This window comes from Candoia aspera, chromosome 3 (assembly GCF_035149785.1).
Source record: "Candoia aspera isolate rCanAsp1 chromosome 3, rCanAsp1.hap2, whole genome shotgun sequence".
NCBI classification, from domain to species: domain Eukaryota; kingdom Metazoa; phylum Chordata; class Lepidosauria; order Squamata; family Boidae; genus Candoia; species Candoia aspera.
In genome coordinates, this window is record NC_086155.1 from 97,060,407 (window position 1) to 97,084,577 (window position 24,171).

Consider the following 24,171-nt stretch of genomic DNA (forward strand, 5'->3'; position numbering starts at 1 on the left):
CAAACCCTCCTGCTTCAGTTTAGCAATAAATCCCTAACCCACTGGTCCTGAGACAGCCTAAATCAGTCTCCACTTGAGATAACCTGTCAACACAGAGGAGCCAGGGTCTTGTCCTACAATAGCAGTGCAGCAAGCTTCCCATTATCAGCTTCAAATGCTCCTGGCAGTGGTGCTGCAGCAATCAGCAATGCAATCTGGGGTAATCTTCTTTCTAGAGGGTACCATTCAAAAAGTCCTAATTCAGTTAGGTTGGCTGTACTTCCTGTTCTTCTGGACTACTATCCAAAATGGTTTCTCAGATGGCCAGCTTCCAACAGCAGCAGTAGCCTCCAGCAGCTGCCTCTGCAGCAGCCAGCTCCCAGCTGCAGAAAAAAGTGGCACCACTCTTGATCACCCACCTCCTGCACTGAATGTTCCTCTCCTCTGGAGCTGACTGATTTAGAAACGTTCTAAGAACAAGATCTCACTCTTTAATCCAGCTGCTACCTATGTCCCCAGGGCCAGAAAACTTTGCCTTCACCGCCTTGCCCATCTTCTTGCCACTCTTCACTTGTTAACGGCTATGGCAGCATTTCTACATCTCCCCACAGGTCCTCTTACTGATGGTGCCACCAGCAGAGCCTCCTCTCAGTCCACAAATCATTCACGTTACAAGGACACATGGCTCTTTCCATGGTTTCTGAGTAAAAACAGTCAAAGTCCTTGCCCTCACTTCTCTTCTTCCCAAGTTTTCATAGCCTCCATTTTCACGATCCAAGCAAACAAAATAACTGAACTGACTTAGTATTTTCCAAAGAGGTTGAAATCTTACTGTTGTACTTCTGGCTAAAAAACTTTATTAGACTCTTCTACACCACCCACAGATTCTGTTTAGCTGCTAATCTTCTGTTTAATGGATATCTTCTTTTTTCTTCTTCCCTTATCTCTTCTTCTTTATTCATTTCCTTTCAACTGGAGCTTTTTTAGCTGCTTCATGCACCCAATGGCTCCTTTCCTTCTATTGATTTCTTTTTTATTATTTCAACACTATGTAACTGCCAGGGCTTTTGCTACTAGATTCAACTCTGATCTGTAGGTCTTTCTCAAGGAGGTATCTCAGAATCAGGAGAACAAAACAAAACAAAAAACACCTTGCACTTATCTCAGGGCACTTACACATAGAATGAATTCTGCTCCTTAACCTCTCTTCTTGTGTAGACAGGAAAAATTCAAAAGTGTGCTTGAATGAAAAAAAAAAAGCTTCCTGAGAGATTAGAAGAGGTGTTAAGGCACAATCCAGCATGGCAGCAAGTTTCATGGAATTGGTAGAATCTAGATGAGTAGAGCAACCTAAATACTTCATTCTATGAAAACTATCATAATCATCAGCTCATAAATTCTTAACATAGAAACTAATGCCACATTTTCTTCTATGGTTATTTCTCTCAGTTCTCTGTATATCAGAACCAGCATCAGTAAAGGATACAGATATGGCAAAACAAATATTTAAACCCTGGTGAAAGATTAATAGCTTTAATATCCTGAAATAAATCCATTTGAACTGCCACTGAAACCTACCAAAACTCATTCTTAAACCAGCAAGGCCAAACATAGTGGTCACTACTTGTGTTTCTTTAAAAGCATAGTAGTAATAACAGAAGTATTAATATTCTACTTAAAATCAGATATTTCCCAGATGAAAGTTACCTTCAAAAATATAAACACACTACTATTGATTCCAACCAGAATTTAACAACAGTTGTGTATGAATTCAATTAAACTAAGGAGCCAAAATTAATGGAAAGTGTTAAATAAAGTTGTCGTCCCCACCGCCCCGCAATATTTTCTCATTCAGCAAGAGTAACAAACATGGGACCATAAAATTTTCCTTTCATATTTATAGTAAAAACTAATAATCATTGCAGGTTACGTGTTCGTGACATTTTAGATTGCTACAGCATAAATGGGATACATAAAAAACTAAAATACTTTTTAAGCTTCTTTGTAGAAATACAGAATGTAAGTGTTGGAAGGGAACATGGAGATCATCAAATTTTGCCCATGGCAGAAATCTACTACTGCATCATTCGCAACAGCTTCTGCTTAAATACTTCCAACAAAGGGGCCTCTACCATCTCCTAAAGCAGTCTGTTCCACTGCTGAATAGCTCTTAACATAAGGATGTTTTTCCTGATGCCCAACTGAAATTTACTTGCTTGTAATTTAAATCCATTAAGTTGGAGTCAGGTGGAAACCAAACTGAATAAAAATAATAAATTTCTTGCTTTGTCACATGGAACTATTCTGAAAAATCATTTCCCATTTTCTATATGCAGCCCTTCAGATACTTACAAGAGAGCTAACATGTCTTCCGACAGATTTCTCCAAGTTACACACACCTAGAGTCTCCAACTGTTCCTAGGTTTTTCCTCCCAGTCTCATCATTAGATTGGTTGCACTCACGTGAGCACACTGCAGTGTGTCAATCTCTTTTCTAGAACATGAAGCCTAAACTGGAACCAATATTTTAGGTGCACTCTGATCAATACAGAAAAGAATGGAACAATGACTTCTTTAGATCTTAACACTATATTTCTGTTGATGCAGCTTAGGAATGCATTTGCTTTTCTCAGATCATATTGTTGCCTCATGTTCAGTTTGTGAAACATTAAAAGATCCTGATGATTTTCATGTGTACTGCTGCAGAGTATGCACATCTTCCCCATCCTATACTGATACTTTTGATTTTTTTTTCCTTATCCAAATGTATTTGTATTTGCTTCTATTGAAATTCATCTTACTGGTTTTTGCTGAATGTTTCAACTTGTCAAGGCCCTCCTGAATTTTGCTACTGTCCTCTAAGGTGTTTGCTGTCCTCCCTATCTTTGGGTCATCTGCAAATTTCATCACCATATTCTTAATATCTCACCCAAATCATTTATTAATATGACACTACTTGACATTTCATTTTGGCTTAATGAAGAGCCATACACTCACTAGCTATGGTGGTTCAATCAAGCTGTTTCCATCCAATGTTGATATAATTCAGCCCATCTTCTCTAGTAGAAGCTCATGGGAAATGTTGTTATGAAACCAATACATGAATTCACTGTTTCCATACAAGCACGCAAAGCAAACCTTTAGCATACAAGTGACCCACTCTGTAGAAGTGACAACATCATAATGGAGATATTTGTACCTGCATTCTGACAACTGTGAAAAGAGGTTTGCCCATATAATTACATTTTTTCCACTAAAACAGTTTTAACTGCTTTCCTGCTCTTTCTAGGTTTATCACAGTTGCATGCACTCTTTATATCCAATATGAAATCTATAACGTCAAGTTCAAATCAAGCAGGGCTATTCAAAAAGGCTTCAAAAGGGCAACATAAAAACTGAAGTACAGTAGACTCTCACTTAACCAGAACGCAAGCAACCGGCACTCTCAAGCAACCAGAAAAAAATAGAAGAAATAATACTTTAAATAAAAATTAAAATGAAATCAATTTCTAGCAGAAATGTGAGGAGGAGGGAGGGCTCATGCCATAACCCCCTCCCTCTGTTCTCTGCCCTCACCCCTGCCATCTACAAAGAAAGAGGGGCAGATGCTGCCAGCTCGGCATGATGGGAAATTCAGCTCGTTGGGATGCATGCCTAGAAGGCGTAAGTCTTCTTCCCACCACCGGGTTTGTGAGGGGCTCCCGGGGCTGGGGGCAGGTGAGGGTGTGCTCCCCTGGCTCGGCTGAGCCAACTGCAGCACTGGTGTGCTGGCAGGCAGGCACGATTGGTGCACTCCATGCTCTGCTTGTGCAGCGTCTCCCTGTGCTCCACTGCGGCGCCCAGCTGGCGAAGGGGTGTGTGTGCCTGACATGAGTGTGTCCATGGGGAGTGAGCAAAGGTGGCACAAGTTCCTTGCACACTTTGGAGGCAACCCAGAAAGTGCAGGCTGGGAGGGGGGAGGGGTACAGGTGCAGGGTGGCTGAAGAAGTGCAGATGTAAGGCTTCGATGCTGGGTCGGGGGGGAGAGGGGGTCTGTGTTTTGCTCCTGCGGTGACAGCTGCATGCTTTTGGGGAGGGGGGAGGGATTGTGTGGGGTGAATCTTTCCTTCGCCAATGGAGAGATTCCCATCTCCCCCCCCTCCCTTTTCCTCTGGAGGTCCACGTGAAAAGGAGACACTGGCTTTTGGGGAAGGGTTGCCGCGAATGCCTCCTCCTCCTCCTCCACCACCACAAAAGGCACCAGCCAATGCTCCGGCTCCTTTCCTGGGTGGGCCGGCTTCCTAGGGAAGGAAGGATGTAAGTTTAAACCTGGCGTGCTGCGCGGCACCAATACATTTTTAGCAGAAATGTAAGTTTAAACTTGGCACGCCTGTTTTTAATAGAAACTCTCAAGCAACCGGAAACTACATTTATCTGGCATCTGCAAATCCCCATGGGGGAGTATTGTACAGAACAACTATCTGTTAACAAAACACATAATCTATTCAAAGACTGGTAGCTCAGAATTTTGGTAACTTGTACAAAGTGTACTATGAAGATCTAATGTGCAGTATGCTCTGTGATACTAAGAACTGATGCCATAGGGACACTGCATCTGTTACCCTACAGATTTCATCACCATTGCCCAGGAGTTCCACTAGCTCTACAAATTCAGGTAGATAACAGGTATAGATTCCAGATTTTAAATATCACAAACATTCAGTGCTTTTTGCATGGATAGACACATGTATCGGTTTCACTTCCTTTTATTTTAAGTTAATTTTTTTTAAAAAAAACTCCAAGATCTTTTTCTTCTGAACATGATGGAATTTGCAGAATGGGGTAAGTCATTTTTAAAGCACGCATACACACACCACAAACAAGGAGCAGACCTACATTAAGCACATTTTTGTAGATTAAGAAATGTGTTACATAGGGTCATCATTAATAGGTATAGGCAGGTAAACTGAGTCGGTAATCCTCAAGTTGTAATGCTTTAATATGTTTTGTATTTTATTGTTAGCCTACAGTAGAATGGTGGACTTGCATGTGTTTATGTGTGCAATGTGTTACATGTAGGTACTATATTATTTTTGTACTTTGGGGTTGAATAATTATAGCAAAATCAATGATTGTAGTGATGAGGAGGAGGAGGAGGAGGAGGAAGAGGCGGTGGAGGCTTTGTTAGGGGAAAAATATAAATACAGGAGATTCAAAATTTATGGGTGAAGTTTATCTCCATAAAATAAATTGTGTTCTCCAAGCAAACCAAAATTATAATGACATTAATACAGAATATTTATTTATTAGATTTGTTTCTGGCTTTTTTTTTAAACAGGATCTTGAAGTGATATACATAGTGTTCTCTCCTATTTTTTCCAACAACAATAAACCTGTAAGATAGACTGGCCTGAGATAGTGACTGCACAAAGCTATTCAGTGAACTTCCATGGCTGAGGGTGGAATAAACCTGGGTTGCCACACTTCTAGTCTAACACCTTAACCACAACACCTTTTTGAAGTACTAACTGGAATGTTCATTTTTCAACAATATTCAATATTTATTTAATGTTTAATACTCTAATTTGGGTGGATCATTACACTAACCTGGTCATATTTTTTATTTTGTTCCACATTGTTAATTTTTATTTGAAACAAAAGACCCCAAAAGCTTCAGGATTTCTTTACAGAAAAAACTGCTTCCTTTACTGCACTTTCATTTTCAACTCTTCCTTAATACAATGGCTCCATCAAATAAATACCACACAATGCACTGGGGGTGCTGACAAATGTATGATCAATTCACGTGGTACTGGGGCTGGGAAAACTGTGGATAAGTGACTGAATGTGAGAGAATGTCTGTTTCTAAATGAGAGGCAAAGAGATGTGAACTGGCTGCAGACATTCTACAGATATAAGGCCTCCCATGACTCTGATGTGGCGTAAAGGATCTGAAACCTGTAGGAATATCACCTATCTGTAAACTGGAATAACAGCCTTTTGTTTATAATTATTATATACACATAATGTAAGTCTCCAGTACTCCAAGCGAAAAACAAATCTAAGAACTACTGTAGTGATATCAGTAAAGGGAATTATATGCAGGAAGGGATATCTAATTTTCACTTGTTGATCTTAAAAGTATATAACATTTTCAGTATTGTAATTTCTTACTTTTAAGACTAAATAATCTGAATGGATGGTATCACCAAGTCTTAAAATATTTACAAATAACCCAATAAATATAATTTTCAACTAACACTTTGAACTTGCCTAAATATTTAACTTACAAAAGCGTGCTTTATTAAATTTTCTTATTTCAGCTCTGCCATTTTTGGTTGTTGGAAAAATTATTATAGTGTACTGTACTTAAAACATGGTAAAATCAGACTGATATCGAACAGCTAAAGTTTCCTAAGCTAAAACTTTCTGGAAAACTGTAACAGTGCATACATATACCAATATAAAAAGGTCAAACTGTTTCTCATTTCTGATACATTTCCAGACAAGCTGGAGAAATGCTTGTTTCAGTTGACCTTTTTAGACAGTATCAGAATGTTGATTTGTGCATCTGGTTACTCAATATTCCCCACACTCATTTTTTTTAACATTCTCTATGTTAATACTATAACTAAATAATAATAATAATAATAATAATAATAATAATAATAATAATAATAATAATAGCAGCAGCAGCAGCAGCAGCAGCAGCAGCACCAGATGCCACCAAATTCTCTATTTTAGAGATTCTGTTTCTAGTCAAGTCACACGTTCACCATCCCAGCAGATTTTTATAACAACTATTTGGAATATTTAACTATGGTATACTATAAAGATTTTCAAACAAAGGCTGGCTGCTCATCAGGAATGCTGAATTAGAGGATATTCTGCAACATGTTGCTTCATTGTGGCGGGGTGAGGGGGGTTGTTCTTGGAGGGATAAGGAAGAATGCTGGGAGGGTATGCCAAGAGTATATAATCCCAGCAAGGTCACCCAAGCCATGAAGGTCATCCCAGATGCCCAACTAAAGCAAGCAGCCACTTGTATTGGGCAGCAACAATATAGGAAGATGCTGGAGCCGAAGTCATTCTCACTTTAGTGACAATGACAAGGGCACCACTTCATACTGTGCAGAAGAAAGCAATGGTAAACCACTTCTATATTTTACCAAGAAAACCACATGGATAGACAATATAAAGTGACTGACTATACTGTTGGATGATGGACCTCTCAGGTCAGATGGCATTGAACATGCTACTGAGGAAGAGTTGAGGATTTTTTAGAGTACTAAAGTTGTCAATAATGATCATAATTATTAAGCTTACATTATGTAGCTAAATTAAAACCTTCAGGACATCTAATTCCCGATGTTGTTATGCAGGCAAAGAAAATCTGAAGTGCAAAGACAGAATTACAGTGGGAACATGAAGCATAAGAAGCATGAATGTGGGAAAGCTCAATACAGTGAAAGATGAAATGGAACAGACTACACACCAGTGAATTGAAAAGGACTAGAATTGGGTGCTTTCAGTCAAAAGATCATATTATTTACTGCTCAGGTCACACACACGCGCACACACACACACACAAAGGAATGGTGTTGCTTTCATAGTCAGGAAGGATGTAACAAAAGCAGTAATTAGGTACAATGCAATCAATGACTGGAGAATATCAACTAGACTTTGTCAACAACTTGTTAATATGACAGTTATCTATGCTCCACCACTGACACAGAAGAATAGCTGGTGAGTTAAATCTGAAATCGTCAGAACATGTAAGCAAGATTGGGGAGGATTACCTGTACGGTAATTAATGGCCTAGCTATATACCATACATACATACATGAGAAGAAACAAAAGAAGAATCACTAAAGGTGATCTTTTCCTGGTGCTTGGAGGATCTAGTTGGAGGAGAACAGGCTTTGACTCAACCCTGATAAGACTGAGTGGCTGTAGGTTTTAAGGCCCCCCTGGTTCTAGAGATTTTCCATCTTTAACTCTGCCTGGGGGGTGCATTTTCCCAGTCAGAATCACTGCACAAGCTGGGGGTTGTCCTAGATTCATGGCTCCTACTTGAAGAACAGGTGGCAGTAGTTCCTGGGAAGCCTTTGCGCAGGTTCAGCTTGTGTATTAACTACACACATTTCTGGATCGTGAGGCCTTGTTCATGGTGATTCATGCCTTAGTTACCTCCCATTTGGATTTCAGTAACACACTCTACATGGGACTGCTCTGAAAAAGCATTTGGAAGTTTCTGTTGGTTCAGAATGCAGCAGACAGGCAGTTTTTGGCATCTCTCACTATGTCCATGTAACACCACTGCTCCATCAGCTGCACTGAACCCCAGTAGGCTTCTGGGTGTGATTTAAGGTGCTGGTTCTTACCTTTAAGGACCTGCATGGCACGGGGCCAGGTTATCTGCAGGACTGCCTTTCTCCCATTGTTTCTGCTTGACCCATCAGATCTAGCAAAGAGGGTATGCTCCGGGTCCCCTCTATTAAATAATGTCATCTTTTTTGACCAGGAGTTGTGCCTTCTCTGTGGCCTGCCTTGTGAAACAGCATCCTCCCAGAGATCTGGATGGCCCCAACCATTTTGGCTCTTTGTAAGGCTCTGAAGACCTGACTGTTTCCCCAGGTGTTCAAGCCAGGAGGTTAGATTATCCCTGCTGTTGATAAGTTTTGATGAATGGAAGGTGTAATTTACCAGGGCACTATGGGTTGTTTTAATTGTTGGATTTAATCTTTGTACACTGCCCAGAGTGTTTGCTGTGAGAAGGGCAGCCACAAAAAATATTGAAATAAATAAATTTAATACATATTTTAACCAAATTATACCATCAAATCTAGAGAATGACACAGAAGCCAACAGACTGGAAGAGATCTGCTATCAATACCAAAGAAAGGAGATTTAGCTGACTGTGCAAATTATTGCACCCTATCCTTAATTTCACATGCTAACAAACCAATACTTATGATATCCAATGCAGATTAGAGCCTTATGTGGAAAGGGATAAGCCAGATGTTCAAGATGTCTTTAGAAAAGGCCAAGGAACAAAAGCCATTACTGCTGATGCACACTGGAAGATTGAGAAAGCCAAAGAATACCAAAAAGAAGTCACTATGGGCTTCATTTGCTATAGAAAAGCCTTTGACTGTATTGACCATCTCACTGTCCTTATGTTAAACTTTTGCACATGTCAGAAAACCACAGTCCAGACAGAACATGGTAAAACAGATTTGCTCCTGGTTTGCAAAGGAGTGAGACAAAGCTCTATACTCTCTTATTTATTCAACCTTTATACTGAGGGAAGATGGAATGGAAGAATATGAACGTAGTTTTAAAACTGGATGAAGAAACATCAATAACCTGTGCTATGTTGATGACACTACTCTGATAGCTGAAAATGCAAATGGTCTGCAAACTCTCGTAGTGGAAGTCAAGGAGCACAGTGAAAAAATGGGACTACAGTTAAATATAAAGAAAACCAAACTAATGACAACAGGTACAGCAACCAGCCTTAGAACTGACAATGAAGATGTTGAAGTGGTGAATACCTTCCGCTATTTAGGATTAACTATCAACAATAATGGAACCAGCAGTCAAGAAATACACCACAGATTAGCACTTGGAAGAGTAGCAACAAAGGCTCTGGAAAAGCTATTCAGATGCTATGACATCTCCACACTTACAAGGATCAGAATCATGCAGGCAATTGTTTTCTCTGTGACACTCTATGGAAACAAAAGTTGGCCTCTGAAGAAGCAGAAAAGAAAGTATATTGACACTTTTGAACTTTGATGTTGAAGAAACCTCTGAGAATATGATAGCCAAGAAAATAAACAAATGGATCATAAAACAAATCAATCCAGAGTTCTCATATGAGGCACAAATGACCAAGCTTCAATTAACATACAATATGTTAATTTAAAGTTGACTGTAACTTAAGTTTGGCCATTGTTAAGCAAGGACCACGCGGGTCATGAAGCGAGGCCTTCAAGTGACTGTGACTTCTGACTTCCTGCTGGCTTCCCCATTCCCGGAAATCACAATCAGGTGGCCACAGCTCACTGCAACTTCGTAATTGTAAGCTGGGTGCTGAGCGCCTGAATTGCAGTCATCTGACTGCAGGGATGCTGCGACCGCTGGAACGAGGACCCATTCTAAGTACCATTTGTTCAGAACTACTGTTTACAGTGGTAATGGTTGTCCCACTGGAAGACCAGAAGAGCCAGACTAGAGACACCTACTATAATCCTAGAGAAGGTTACCCAAGTTGCTAAAGAGTTAACACTAACTTGATGGCACATAATCATTCGACCCAATCAATCAATCTGCATCAATCTCAGACTGGGACAAGTTGATATTTGAGGACCCTTTCAAGTCTATGATTCTATGAAGTTTATTCTAAATTTCTCATGTGTCCTGAGATAATATAACAGATTGATTCTTGCAGACCGAAGGCTCTAGAATTAGCTATAATTTTAAAATATAATTGCCATTTACATTCACACACAACAGGAAAGCTAACATAAAAATTCACCCCATATATTTCTTGAATACTGTATCTTTAAACAAATACTCCGAGGCAAAAAAGGAGCTATTCTATATTTCAGTCATCAAAAGTAAAAAATAAATAAATTACAGAATGAGAGAAGAAAGATTTTAGATTTATTATATGAAAAACTGACCACAATGAGAATTCTGTTCTAGTTCCAAAAACCAATAATGCTGGTATACCACTGCTCTACTTACATCCTCCTGCCAGCAATATCAGCTAAACCATTAAAGGAGTTTCCATGGAACTTTTACTAATACATTTGAACCTGTGGTGTACTTTGCTCCAAGGCAACCACAGCTGGTTCCCATATTCTTCTCAGAATTCCAGCACACTGTGACAGCCAACATTTAGCCATTCTTTTAAGATGTAATAATAATTTATTAAACTTGTATACCACCTGACTCTGAATGACTCTGGGCAGCTCACAGAAATCAAACAATAAAATCAATGAAAGATAAAGATAAAAGTTGACAAGAGAGATGAAACGAGGGGTCTCATTCTCCTTTACCAAAGGCCTGGGTAAAGAGCCACATCTTAATGGCTCTTCTTCTTCTTCTTCTTCTTTTTTTACTGTAAAGTATTTTTACTGAACAGAGCAACAGTCCTTTTTTTAGAGTGTATTTTGTACGAGGGAGTAAAACTACTTGCATACAATATCATTAATGGTACAAATCTGACTTGAAAATGTTTTCAGTTGATAACATGAGAAAAATAGAGGAAAAGTATTATTTTATAATGCAAATAAGAACAAGGTGAAAAGAAAACTAATTATAAAATGCAAAAGTAAGTACTAGCTTTTCCCTGAATTCTAAAAAGCCATCTTCATGGATCTTCTAAAGAACAGCAAAGTGGGGGCCATCTGGATCTTAAGAGGGAACCTTATTCCAGATAGGTATTAACATACTTTTTCTAGTTTCCAGCTACAACCTACTTTATTTACACATGAAGAAATAAGGGAAACAAAAAGGAAAAATCAGTTATCATGTAGAAATCAGTTATCAGAAATAAAACTATTGTTGAGCAACAGAAATTCATTAAAATGTAGATTCATCTGACAAAAACTAAGCATGGCAATTAAATAAGAACAATTCCACAACAACCAAGTAAATGTAAATTAACATTACTTTTAAAAAGCCCACCCTTCACCATCTGCTGAGCGAACAAAAATATTTGTCGTGTGAGCTCACTACTGGTAACATACTGTATTAAATGTAGACATTTGCTTTCATAAAAGTGTTGTTTTTTTTTTACTGCAACATCCCATCTTTAAAATGTGAATTAAGTATAAGCATGTTGTTTCCTGGCTGCCATTAATCATAGAAGAGGATGGAGAACAGAAAGGAAAACAGTAGAGGCTTGGAAGAAGAGGAATTTCAAGATGTTAAACTGCCGAAGTGTCATGTTCACTGTTTCAATGTGCACTGTACATCGTAACGTTTCACATGCCATGGTGCTGACGCGCGTTTCTGTTTGGGAGGGGGCTGCTGTGAAACCTTGTGCCAAGCTCTGTATCTGTGTTCATTACAATGGGATGTGTTTGGGTTATGTGCTCTGCTCAAGGACTTTTCCTGCAGACCATCAGAAACCGTTAGGAGCACCTGGGATTGTGAGCTTGGGAAGATTCTATGGGGGGAGGGATCTCATTTGCACCAAGGGTTTTTAGTTTGCGTTTGGCGCACTTTTATCATTCTCAGCTTTCTTTGTGATCCTGCATACTATTCTTTAATAGATCAGATATCTTTGAATTCCTGCTCATGAGTCTGAGAGTGTTTTAGAATAGGCACTCATTACACAAAGATTACTTTGGAGTAATATAATACTACAATGAAGATGAAGAAAGTTGTCAGTGCTATATAGGGATTCTGAGTGGGAAGATCAGTGTCCATTGTAAGGGAGTGATTAGTACCTAAATCAGATTACACAACTCTTAGGAAGGAGAGTTATAGTAATAATGGGAGACTACAACTATCTGGACATCTGTTGTAAAACCAACCAGGAAAGACTACAAGGCCCCCCAAATTCCTCAGTGGTCTCGATGTCTGTTTCATTTTCCAGAATGTTGAAAGTAAGATCAGCTCTTCTAGATCTGATGTAACCAGGATGGAAGAACTGGTTTAAGAACAGCATACTGTAAAAACAGTGGAAACATTGGGAAACCAAGTCGACTTGTGGTTCAAGATGCTATAGGAAGAGAAATGGAGCAAAGTCATAAACACATACACTAGATTTCAGGAAAGCCAATTCCAACAAGCTTAGAAAAATATTAGGTAGGAATCCATTGACAAATATCCTCTGATCAAAGTGAGTTGAAGGCAGGATGGGAACTTCTTAAAAACAAGATATTGGAAACATAATCACACACCACTCCAGTGAGAGGAAGAAATGGTGGGGGGCACTTGGGAAGCTTCTATGGATAAACAGAAAGCTTTTGGCTGCGCTAAGGGTTAGTCATAAGGAACATGGGTAAGAAATGGAAAATGGGTGAAATCACCAAGGAGGCATGCCACCAAGTACCTAATATTCACAGAAAGGAAGTTAGAAACATTAAAGCACTAAAGAAACCTGGGCTTTCAAACGAAGCTAAAATCAACAAAAAAGGCCTTTTGGGCTATGTCAATAGTAAAAGGAAGAAAAAAGGTGGGCTTGATGCTTGAAGTAGATGCCAAAATGCCCAGGGTTTGTGTGGAGAGGTCAGAGTGCCCCAGTTCCTACTTTGCTTCAACATTTTATCCAGAAAGGGGAACTATATTCCACTGGACCAAAGAAAAAATGAGAAAAAGAGGCAGCAGTAAACAAAGATAAACAAAGACATAGTGACAAATTCCCTAGCTTAATGTCTTATAAGGCAACAGGCTAGAAATCAGGAGGCTGTGAGCTCTAGTCCTGCCTTAGCCATGAGAGCCAGCTGGGTAACCTTGGGCCAGTCCCTCTCTTTCACCCCAACTCACCTCACAGGGTGGTTGTTGTGGGGAAAATAGGAGGAGGAAGGAGTATTAGGTATGTTTGCTGCCTTGAGGTATTTATAAAAATAATAAAGGCAGGACATAAAATAAAATAAAAAAAATAAAATAAAATAAAATAAAATAAAATAAAATAAAATAAAATAAAATAAAATAAAATAAAATAAAATAAAATAAAATAAAATAAAATAAAATAAAATAAAATAAAATAAAGTCCCCAGGACCAAATAAGTTACATCCAAAAATCCTGAAGGAGCTTGTGGATGTCATTCTGGAGCCCTTTTCTCTGATCTTTGAGAAATCAAGCCAAACTTATTGCCAGAAAATTGTAGAATGGCAAATGTTGTTTTTATCCACAAAAAGGAGAAAAAGAGTAACTAAAGACTGGCTAACCTGACATCAGTACAGGGCAAAATGCTATAATAGATTATTAAAGACTTGGTATGCAAACATTTTAAAAAGAATAGAGTGCTTGGCAGAACCCATCTTGGACTTAACAAAAACAAGTCATGCCAAGTTAGCTTAATCTCCTTCTTGACAGAACAACCAATTTAGTTTATTACAGGAATGCCTGGACTTTAACAAAGCACCTGACAAGGTCTTCTGTGGATCCTAGTAGACAAGATGGAAAAATATGGGCTGGACTATATTACCATTAGATGAATACAGAGCAGATTGAACAATTGTACTCAGTGAGCATACATGAATGGCTCTGTATCAAACTGGAAGGAGATGATAAATAAATAGCAAACCATGTTCAAAATATTTACAAATGATTTTGATGAAGCACTAGAAAATGATTATCAAATATGTGGATGACGTAAAGATGTGGGGATAGCAAAGACCATGGGAGGACATTATGAAGATCTAGAAGGATTTTGAAAAGCGGGACACTGAGCAAAAACCAACAAGATGAATTTCAACAGGGACAAATGCAAAGTCCTATATTTGAGTAGGAAAAATCAGGCAGGGAACGTATGAAAAAGATCTGGATTTTCTGGTGAATCAGAAACTGAACATAAGCCAGCAGTGTGCTGAAGCTGTGAAAAAAGCAAATGCAATCTTAGACTGCATCAACAGAAGTATAATGTCAAGATGAAGAGATGTCATTATTTCTCTCTATTTCTCAAACCACACCTGGAATGCTGCATCCATTTCTGGGTGCCATATTTTTCAACAGACATTGAAAAATGTGTGTCCAGAAAAACAATAAATAGAGTAAGGGGCCTGGAAGGAAAATATGAAGATCAATTCAAGTGCTGTGTATGTTTAGCCTGGAGGACAGAAGATTGTGGGGAGATAGTTCTCTTCAAGTATCTGAAGGGCTGCCATGTAGAAGATGAGACAAACTTGTTCAAAGTTGTTCTAGAAGCCATGACAAGGAACAATGGGATTAAATTACAAGGATGCAGATTTTGGTTGAATATCAGAAAAATAAATTCTAATTTTAAGACCTATTCAACTATGGAAGACTTCCTCAGGAGATGGACTCTTCAACACTGGAGGTATTTAAGCAGATACTGGATGTGATCTGTCAGGGATGATGTAGTGAATTTCTGCCCCAGGCAGGAGATTCTACTAGATGATTTCCAAGGGTCCTTCCAATCCTTACATTCTACAGAATAGCAATTTCAAGACTTATTTGCAAAATTGGAATTATGAACATAATCATTTGCTGTACTTATTACATATAATAAGCACAAAAAACTAAACCATAACTCAGTCAGTTGAATGATTTGCAATTATGAAATGACATTCATTAGCTACTTCCCAGAGGGAGTTCCTAAATCTTAAGAGAATTATGAGCATGACTTATAGTAACCACTGCCAACTTAATGCTACATAAATTACATATGAACATATTCATATTTCCTTCAGCCTGCATGACAGTTGCAATCTGGAGTTGTAATATCTGTGAAGGTGAGGTATCAAGTTTGAGAAAACTGAATTGTCATATACAATCCTGAATTGGGTATTCCTCATAGTACACAATTTAGACCAAAACTTTGATTTTTTTTTTAGTTTTAGTTGCTTTTTTAAAAGTCTACAATTTGAATTACAGGAAGACTGGGAATGACATAAAAACATATGAAGCTATTTCACAGGACAGGAAAGTTAAGCAAGTTAACACTAATTGGCTCTGAGACCGTCGTATTCCAGGCATCATTTTATGTTTGAATTAGTGAAAGTAAACCAAAAGTAGATGCACAGATTTTTAGATTGTGTAATGGTGTTTATTCATCAGATTTATATAGGCATACAGATGGCAAAACTCTTTAATGAGATTTCTATGCTAGTTCTGTAGCATCTGTCCTACTCGCATGGATATCAAAATAGCATTTGATTGTGAACGCTAAACCCACTTCCATAAAAGCAGAGATTTTAAGACAAGTACAGGCTGAAACATCATTTTTGGGATGTTCTGATTTCAGCTGTTCAGGAAATTACCAACATGAACACGAATTCTCCTTTTGAAAGGATGTTCGTTTTTGTGCAACTGCTTGTCATGTTCTCATTCCAATGTCTGGTTAACATTGTAACGTTTCACATGTCTTTTTCTGTTCCGTGTTCCTTCACCCGGGGTTTTTCCATTCCTTCGCCCTCCGTTGTTTGGAGGGCTTGGAATGCATGTTTGGGTTTGCGCTCCTGTTCAAGGTTACTTTCCCAGGCGCGTCTAACGGCTTCTAGCACCTGGGAGGGGGAGCGTCCTGACGGGCGATGGGGCGGGATCTGCTTACAAGCAAGGCTTTTAAGTTTGTATTTGGCGCGCTTTTGCTCATTCTCAGCTTTCTCTGTATTTGCATACTATTCCTTTAATAAATCAGTTATCTTTAAGCCCGAGCTTGTGAGACTGAGTATTTGGGTTTAGGCAATCGTTACATAAAGCTGAGAATCATTTTATCCATTTTCCGCTAGCCCCATCCAATCATTGGATAAGAGGGAACGCTAGCGATGACAGAACCTCAACTTCGCGCAAGTGAGGGAAGCGAAGAAGAGCGGGAGGCGGCCAAAAGTCGGCCAGTGCTAACCTCGAGAGCGCAAAGAGCAGCACGTCGGGAGTTGCGAGATATCCAATTGGACGAGCTGCTGATATCCATGCAGGAGAGTCTCAGGAGTGAACATAGAACTGTCATGGAAAGAGCACAGGGGAGGGGGTCTCCACAATTGACCTGGGAGCATGAAGTCCCCTTGTCACCGAGGGTGGTGGTAACCAACCAACCCTCGGAGGATTGGGAAGAAGAGCCGTCACAGTACCCCAGGCATAGTACCATGTCGACCCGGGGGAGAAGCAAGATTCGATCAGACCGTCAAGGGGGGGAGCGAGAGGCAAGACCTCCTAGGGATCGACCACCCATGGGGGCTCGGCGCACGCTGACATTCGCGGCACCGCCACAGCCAGCTGAGCCGGCAAGAACCTTCCCACCATTTGGAGTGAAGTTCGATGGGGATCCCACAACGCTCTCCTTCTTTATTACTAATGCCAAGCACTATATAGAAGATTGGGGTCGAAACTTTCGGTCTGAACATGGCAAGGTCAATTTCATTGCCAACAAGCTGAGAGGAAAGGCAGCGGATTGGTTTGTGCAACAAAACCCTTTCATCAACTGGCTGCATAGAACTGTGACGTTTGCAGATGGATTTTACAAAGTACCCGAAAAGGACCTACTGGAGGACATGGAGGGTGGAGGGGTAGCGTATACCACTGTGCAAACGCTTCAACCTCTTGAGGGACTACCCAATCAGTATCAGGATTTTGCTGAAGTATTTGGGGAAAAGGAAGCGGATCGCTTACCACCCCACCGAAAAACGGACTGTGCCATTGAATTTTTACCAAATGTAAAATTGCCTCACCCAAAAATATACCCCATGTCTCCCAAAGAGCTTACCACGCTAAGGGAGTTCATCGACAAAAACCTGGCTAGGGGTTTCATTGAGCCGGCAAATTCCCCGGTAGGAGCTCCTGTCCTATTCCGGCCAAAAAAGGATGGGTCATTAAGGCTTTGTACCGATTTCCGCGGGCTCAATGCGGTCTCAATATTAAATAAATATCCTTTGCCCCTGATCAAAGATATGTTATCACATCTGGCCAGGGGCAAAATTTTCTCAAAACTGGATTTGAGAGAAGCTTATTTTCGCATTCGCATAAGGCAAGGGGATGAGTGGAAAACAGCGTTTAACTGTCCTCTTGGGGCTTTCCAATATAAAGTCTTACCATTCGGTTTGTCTGGGGCACCTGGGGTTTTTATGCAACTAATCAATGAGGTCTTGCATGACCACCTATTTAAGGGGGTACTGGTATATTTGGATGATGTATTGATTTATACTGAAACCATGTCAGAACATATCCACTTGGTGCGTCAGGTACTGGCTAAGTTGAAAAAGGCAGAGTTGTACGCAAAATTGTCAAAATGTGCATTTCATCAGTCGCAAATTGATTACCTAGGGTACCGAATTTCAGCTCAGGGCATTGAAATGGACCCTGCAAAAGTAGAAGCTATTGTGGCATGGGAGCCTCCCCGCACCAGGAGACAATTACAAAGTTTCCTTGGATTCTCTAATTTCTATCGGGCATTCGCCCAAAATTTTGCAGAAATCGCCCTCCCCCTTACTGAACTGTTAAAAACTAAAGGACAGGGGGATACGCGACGTTCAAAGAACCCAGGCGCACTCCTTAAATGGACTCCAGCCTGTCAGCAAGCGTTCGAAGCGCTCAAACAAATCTTTACCACAGAACCAATTTTACAGCATCCAAACCCCTCTAAACCTTTCGTTTTACAAGTCGACGCTTCTGATTTTTCCATAGGAGCAATTCTGCTACAAGCTGACCAATCTGGCGCTTTAAAACCCTGTGCCTACCTCTCTCGCAAATTCACTGAAACAGAGAGAAGATGGCACGTTTGGGAAAAAGAGGCTTTTGCTGTAAAAACGGCTTTAGAAACATGGCGACACCTATTGGAAGGCACTTCAAACCCTTTTGAAGTCTGGACTGACCATAAAAACCTGGAAGCTCTAAGCACCAGTTGAAAACTCAGTCCCAAACAGCTCCGCTGGGCTGAGTTTTTCAGCCGCTTCGACTTCACCCTTAAATTTATACCAGGCAAGAAAAACTTTTTAGCTGATGCACTCTCGCGCAGACCCCAAGATGCTGGCCCAGGGCCAACGGTCCAAGGTACCGTCTGGACCGACAAACAATTAAGTTTGGCAGCAGTAACTCGCAGCCAGACCCGAGCGCAATCAAATCAGCCTCCCGCCGCTTTGCCTTCCAGCCGCTCGCCGCACTTGTCAATTCCTTCCGATTTGCAACAACAGTTGCTTTCCCACCTTCAGACAGATACTTGGTTGCAAACCAATAGACACCTTTTAACTTTCACCGATAATTTTGCCTGGCGCAACGATCGTCTCTATGTCCCCGAGGCGATGCGAAAAACCATACTCCAGCGCTGCCACGATGACAAGCTAGCTGGACACTTTGGCTACGTAAAAACTTTGCACCTTGTTCGCCGGCAATTCTGGTGGCCAACTTTACTCAAGGATTTAAAGGAGTATGTCACTGCATGCCCTGTATGTGCGGCGATAAAGCGCAAACCGGGCAAACCCCAAGGTCTCCTTCAACCTGTTGCCACTCCATCTGTCCCTTGGCAGGACATCTCCATGGACTTTATCGTTGATCTACCCCCTAGTCAACGCAAAACTGTCATTTGGGTCGTCAAAGACTTTTTCTCCAAACAAGCCCACTTTATCCCCTGCGCTTCTATCCCCACCGCCCAACAGCTGGCACGCCTCTTCCTCATCCACGTGTACCGCCTCCACGGTATCCCCGCCCGTTTGGTGAGTGACAGAGGTACACAATTTACGTCACAATTTTGGCGGGCATTTTTAAAACTTTTAGGTACGAAACAGTCGCTTTCCACCGCCTGGCATCCGGAAACGGACGGATCTACAGAGGCGGTTAATTCTACATTGGAACAATATCTCAGAGCTTTTGTTAACTACCAACAAGACAACTGGGTCGATTTACTCCCATTTGCTGAAGTCGCTTACAACAATTCCGTTCATCAAACCACTGGCCAAGTTCCCTTTAAAACAGTTTTTGGACGTGACTTTGTTCCTATTCCTGAACTTCCTCATCCTCAACCGCTACCAGCCACCCTTGCTGACTGGGCAGACTCTCTTAAAGACTCATGGTCTAATATTCTACTGGCTCTTCACCATGCCCAGGCTACCTATAAACGCCATGCCGATGCAAAGCGTTCCCCGGAACCATCCTTTCTGGTCGGGGATAAAGTCTACTTATCAACTAAATTTATCAAGTCCCCACAACCGTCTAAGAAACTTGGCCCTAAATTTGTCGGACCTTTTCCAATTGTTGCTCAGCTCAACCCTGTTACGTTTAAACTTGATTTGCCCCACAACCTTAAACGTTTACACCCTGTTTTCCATTGTAGTTTACTCAAACCCTGCCTGTCGTCGGACCGTTGGCATCCACAACCCATTCCTCCACCTCCCCTCATGATTGACAACCAGCAACACTTCGAGGTGACATCCATCCTCGACTCCCGCCGCCTACGCTCCCGTTTACAGTACCTCGTCCGCTGGAAACATTTCCCTCATCCTGAATGGGTTGCTGCTCCAGACGTCCATTCCCCTCATCTCGTCACCCAATTCCACTCTGCCTATCCTGACAAGCCGGCTCCTTAGTTTCTTCTGGGGGGGCAATATGTCATGTTCTCATTCCAATGTCTGGTTAACATTGTAACGTTTCACATGTCTTTTTCTGTTCCGTGTTCCTTCACCCGGGGTTTTTCCATTCCTTCGCCCTCCGTTGTTTGGAGGGCTTGGAATGCATGTTTGGGTTTGCGCTCCTGTTCAAGGTTACTTTCCCAGGCGCGTCTAACGGCTTCTAGCACCTGGGAGGGGGAGCGTCCTGACGGGCGATGGGGCGGGATCTGCTTACAAGCAAGGCTTTTAAGTTTGTATTTGGCGCGCTTTTGCTCATTCTCAGCTTTCTCTGTATTTGCATACTATTCCTTTAATAAATCAGTTATCTTTAAGCCCGAGCTTGTGAGACTGAGTATTTGGGTTTAGGCAATCGTTACACTGCTGTTATTTAACTTGAGCTGTTTATGTGCCAGAGTATATTAAAAATATCATACTGTTAAAAATTCTATCATTCCAGGAAAAAAATGGTACCCCAAAGAATTGCAGAATTCAAGAATGTCAAAGGAAAGGAGCATATACCCTTAGCTACATACAAACCTGTCTCAGTATAATTTATGTTTGCTGTCACGCAACACAGACTTTTCTCACTGTAGAAAGCAATACTGAACATCTGTAAGAAACATTCTGAATATTTCCTCACACAGCATTGCAACAAATAATCTCAGCCAATATTATATTTACTTACTGTTACAGACTTCAAAGTCATTCCATGGTAGGTGCCCATAGTGTCAATCTTGAAACCTTCCGTCTCTGTGGAATTAAAAAAAACAAAAAAAAACCCTTTAATGAGCATTCTGACATGGCAATCTTACAGCAACTAAGATCGGTTGACAAATCACAATAAAAGAAACGGATCCAATGTGGATTTTGGTTTTGTTTGCAAGAAAAAAAAAGGCCATATAAGGAAGCAATATTCTTATAATGATTAAATATATCTCAAACAGACTAAATGTTCAGATGGTATTGGAACAATCAATAATAGTAATCATTTCTTTGCTTTTCTATTATGTTCCATCTCCAGTGATTGTGTTGGAATTTTATTTTTTGGACACACTGCCTGAAATAAGTAAATAAATAGGGTGCTATTATGCTGCTGAGCAAATTCCAGCCTCTCAAAGCATTCTTAGAAATTGGTAGGTGACTGTCAGACTTCATGTACTCACTTGATTCACTACTCTTCAGATACTTGAGCTCACCCCACCCCCAAACTCAGCAACTAGTAATGGCAGAAATTTCAAGGAATCAGCAGGTTACATAAAAGCTTTATTACAAACTAGAAGATGTCATAACCTTGCAGAAGTATACCTACTACAGAATACAGGAATCCAGCCATACACAAACACACACCCCTCACACACACTCACCCATAGCATACACACAAACATATATGTGTATATCTTGGGTTTTGAAAGGGTAATAGAGATCAATCTCACTAGCCTGATTTCTGGCAAGTGTTTTGCGACCAACCACACCTATCATGGAAGATATCTTGTGAAAATCCCCAGGATATGTTCTTAAAACCCAGATGTGCTTAAATGCCATAAACTGTGATTTATACATCATAATGGATAGGTTCATACATTTTATGAAGCCAAACCAAAACAATGTGCATTATGGCTTCAGATGTTGTATCAATCCAGTGGTAGTGTTGCTCTAGGCCCAGCCTTCCTTGACTTCAGATATTAACAGCAACATGTCTTGCTGCACTACTTGTATCACAATATTACAAACATGACAATATTTTATAACAGGTACAGCCAATTCCATGAATATAAATATTCCCTAGGAAATGAGAAGTTTTCCTGGAAAATAAGTCTCTCATTTCCCAATGAAGGAAAAATGACCACAAGTGGCACTTGTAGTACTAAACAACTTCTTCCCAGCTTCTGGTACCCATTTCTATAATGGAACTACAGTACGAGACATGGTACCACTTAAACCATAGTTGTCACTTGCAAGAAGTATATACCAGCTTAAACAAAACTAAACTAAAAAAAAAAAAATGAACACCACATTCTCAACCTAAATCAAGAAAAAACAGAGCAGGATATCAAACACAATATTTGCAAAGTAATTCTCAGCCTTGAATATTCCTCCTTAACTCTAAAAACCCTCCTTAACTCTAAGTATTACCAACCCTGTTAAAGCACTTTTTATCGCACATCTCTTAACTGAGCATGTTCAGTTATGTAAGCCCAGATGACAGAAAATTTGTACAAGTTATAAAAGGTTCAGATAAATTTCAGTATTATGACTTTATTCATAGATACAAAACTATTCTAGATACTGACAAATAACCAGTTACTGTCCTTATGCATCACAACTGATTTTTCCTTTTGCTTTTAATACTTGCTAATGGGACTAAATTTACAGGTTTATTCATGGTACCATCTAATCTTTAGTTTAAGGCATGCCTAAGAATGTAATGTTTTATACAATGAACATTTGCTACTAAAGCTAACTGATTTTATCTATTTTTAAAGTGCACTCAATAAAACTGTACATTAGCTACACTGTGAACAGAAATGGATTTTAGAGGCAGTTAGTGATTGAACATACAGCTAAGACAAAATATGAACATATGAAGCTACCTTATATCTTTTAAGAAGCAAATAGAGAAGAAATCATAATTAATCCTGTTACTTGGGTTCTACTGTCAGGGGCTTAGCCAAGATTTCTTCTGCATCCGTATGCTCACATCACTGAGCCATGGCATTTTTTTTAATTAAGAGTTTTAATTACAATAATACAAATTAATACAAACTAAACTTAGAGAAAGAGAATAGAAATAATAAAAAGTATAAGAGAAAAAGAAAGAAGAAAAAAAGATAGAATATAATAAAGAAAAATAAAATAAATATACATGGAAGTGACTTCCAACCCCTATAAGGTTAAACAAATCTCTCTTCATCCCATATCCCATCCCTTATCTATAAGTAAATCCATAAAACATCAACTTTTCAATCTTGGTGTCAGCAAAAAGTCCGTAAGGGTTTGCCAGAATATTGCAACAAAATGCCTTATTCCAACCTTGATCAAATAAAACAACTTTATTTATTTATATTTCAAATTTCCATCACCGTGCATCTCCCCCCAAAAAGGGACTCTTTTCTATATATTACTTCTTTTTACTTCTAACAGTCTTAATCTTTAATTCAATCAAATATTGTCATAGGATTTTTCTTTATTATTAATTTTCTATCCTGCCTTCTTTTTTTTTATAAATAACTCAAGGTGGCGAACATACCTAATGCTCCTTCCTCCTCCTATTTTCCCTACAACAACCACCCTGTGAGGTTGAGCTGAGAGAGTGAGACTGGCCCAAGGTCACCCAGTGTCCTGTTAAGGCTATGAGGCAGCCAGGCAGATTTAATATCAAAAAATACTCTTTATTAAATAACTATTTACAATAAATAAGTCCATATGGTCAAGAGGTAGACTGGTTTCGTTCAAGACCAACTGGGTAGCAACAAGGAAACCGGCAAGGTTGCAGGAGGAAACTGTGGTAAAACAGCAGAGCAGGATTCGCTAACAGGAGCTGGAAGACTGGAAGAAACTAGGGCACGTGGCACTACTGAAACTGGAGACTACCGTCCATGATCTGGAACACCACTCGAACTAGGCTGGCACCATGAAACTGGGTGAGCCCAAACTGGATTCACTGGACAAGTCTTGGTTCTAGTGACAGGACTGGACTGGGCTTGGTGACTCAGGCTGGACTGGATACTCGGAACTGGAGACTCAGAACAAGGCTGACAACTTGAAGCAAGGCTAGGCTCAGCTGGAGATACTGGGCCAGGCTGGATACTCTGGACTAGAGACTCTGAACAAGGCTGAGAACTCGAAGCAAGGCTGGACTTGACTGAAGATTCCGGATGGGGCTGGAGACTAGGCACACGACTAGGCTGGACTGGAGGTTCTGGACTAGGCAAAGGGCTTGCAACATGACCAGTCTGGACCACAGGTTCTAGG

At 40.2% G+C, this 24,171-nt stretch overlaps 1 protein-coding gene across 1 annotated transcript in view; it reads right to left on the minus strand.

The window, feature by feature from the left end:
• The window catches only part of CDC73 (cell division cycle 73), a 147,241-nt gene that overhangs the window by 67,274 nt on the left and 55,796 nt on the right, over positions 1-24,171 (minus strand). The window contains exon 10 of the mRNA XM_063298401.1: positions 20,885-20,949. Coding sequence (XP_063154471.1) covers positions 20,885-20,949 — 65 coding nt within the window. The remainder of the gene's footprint in view (positions 1-20,884; positions 20,950-24,171) is intronic.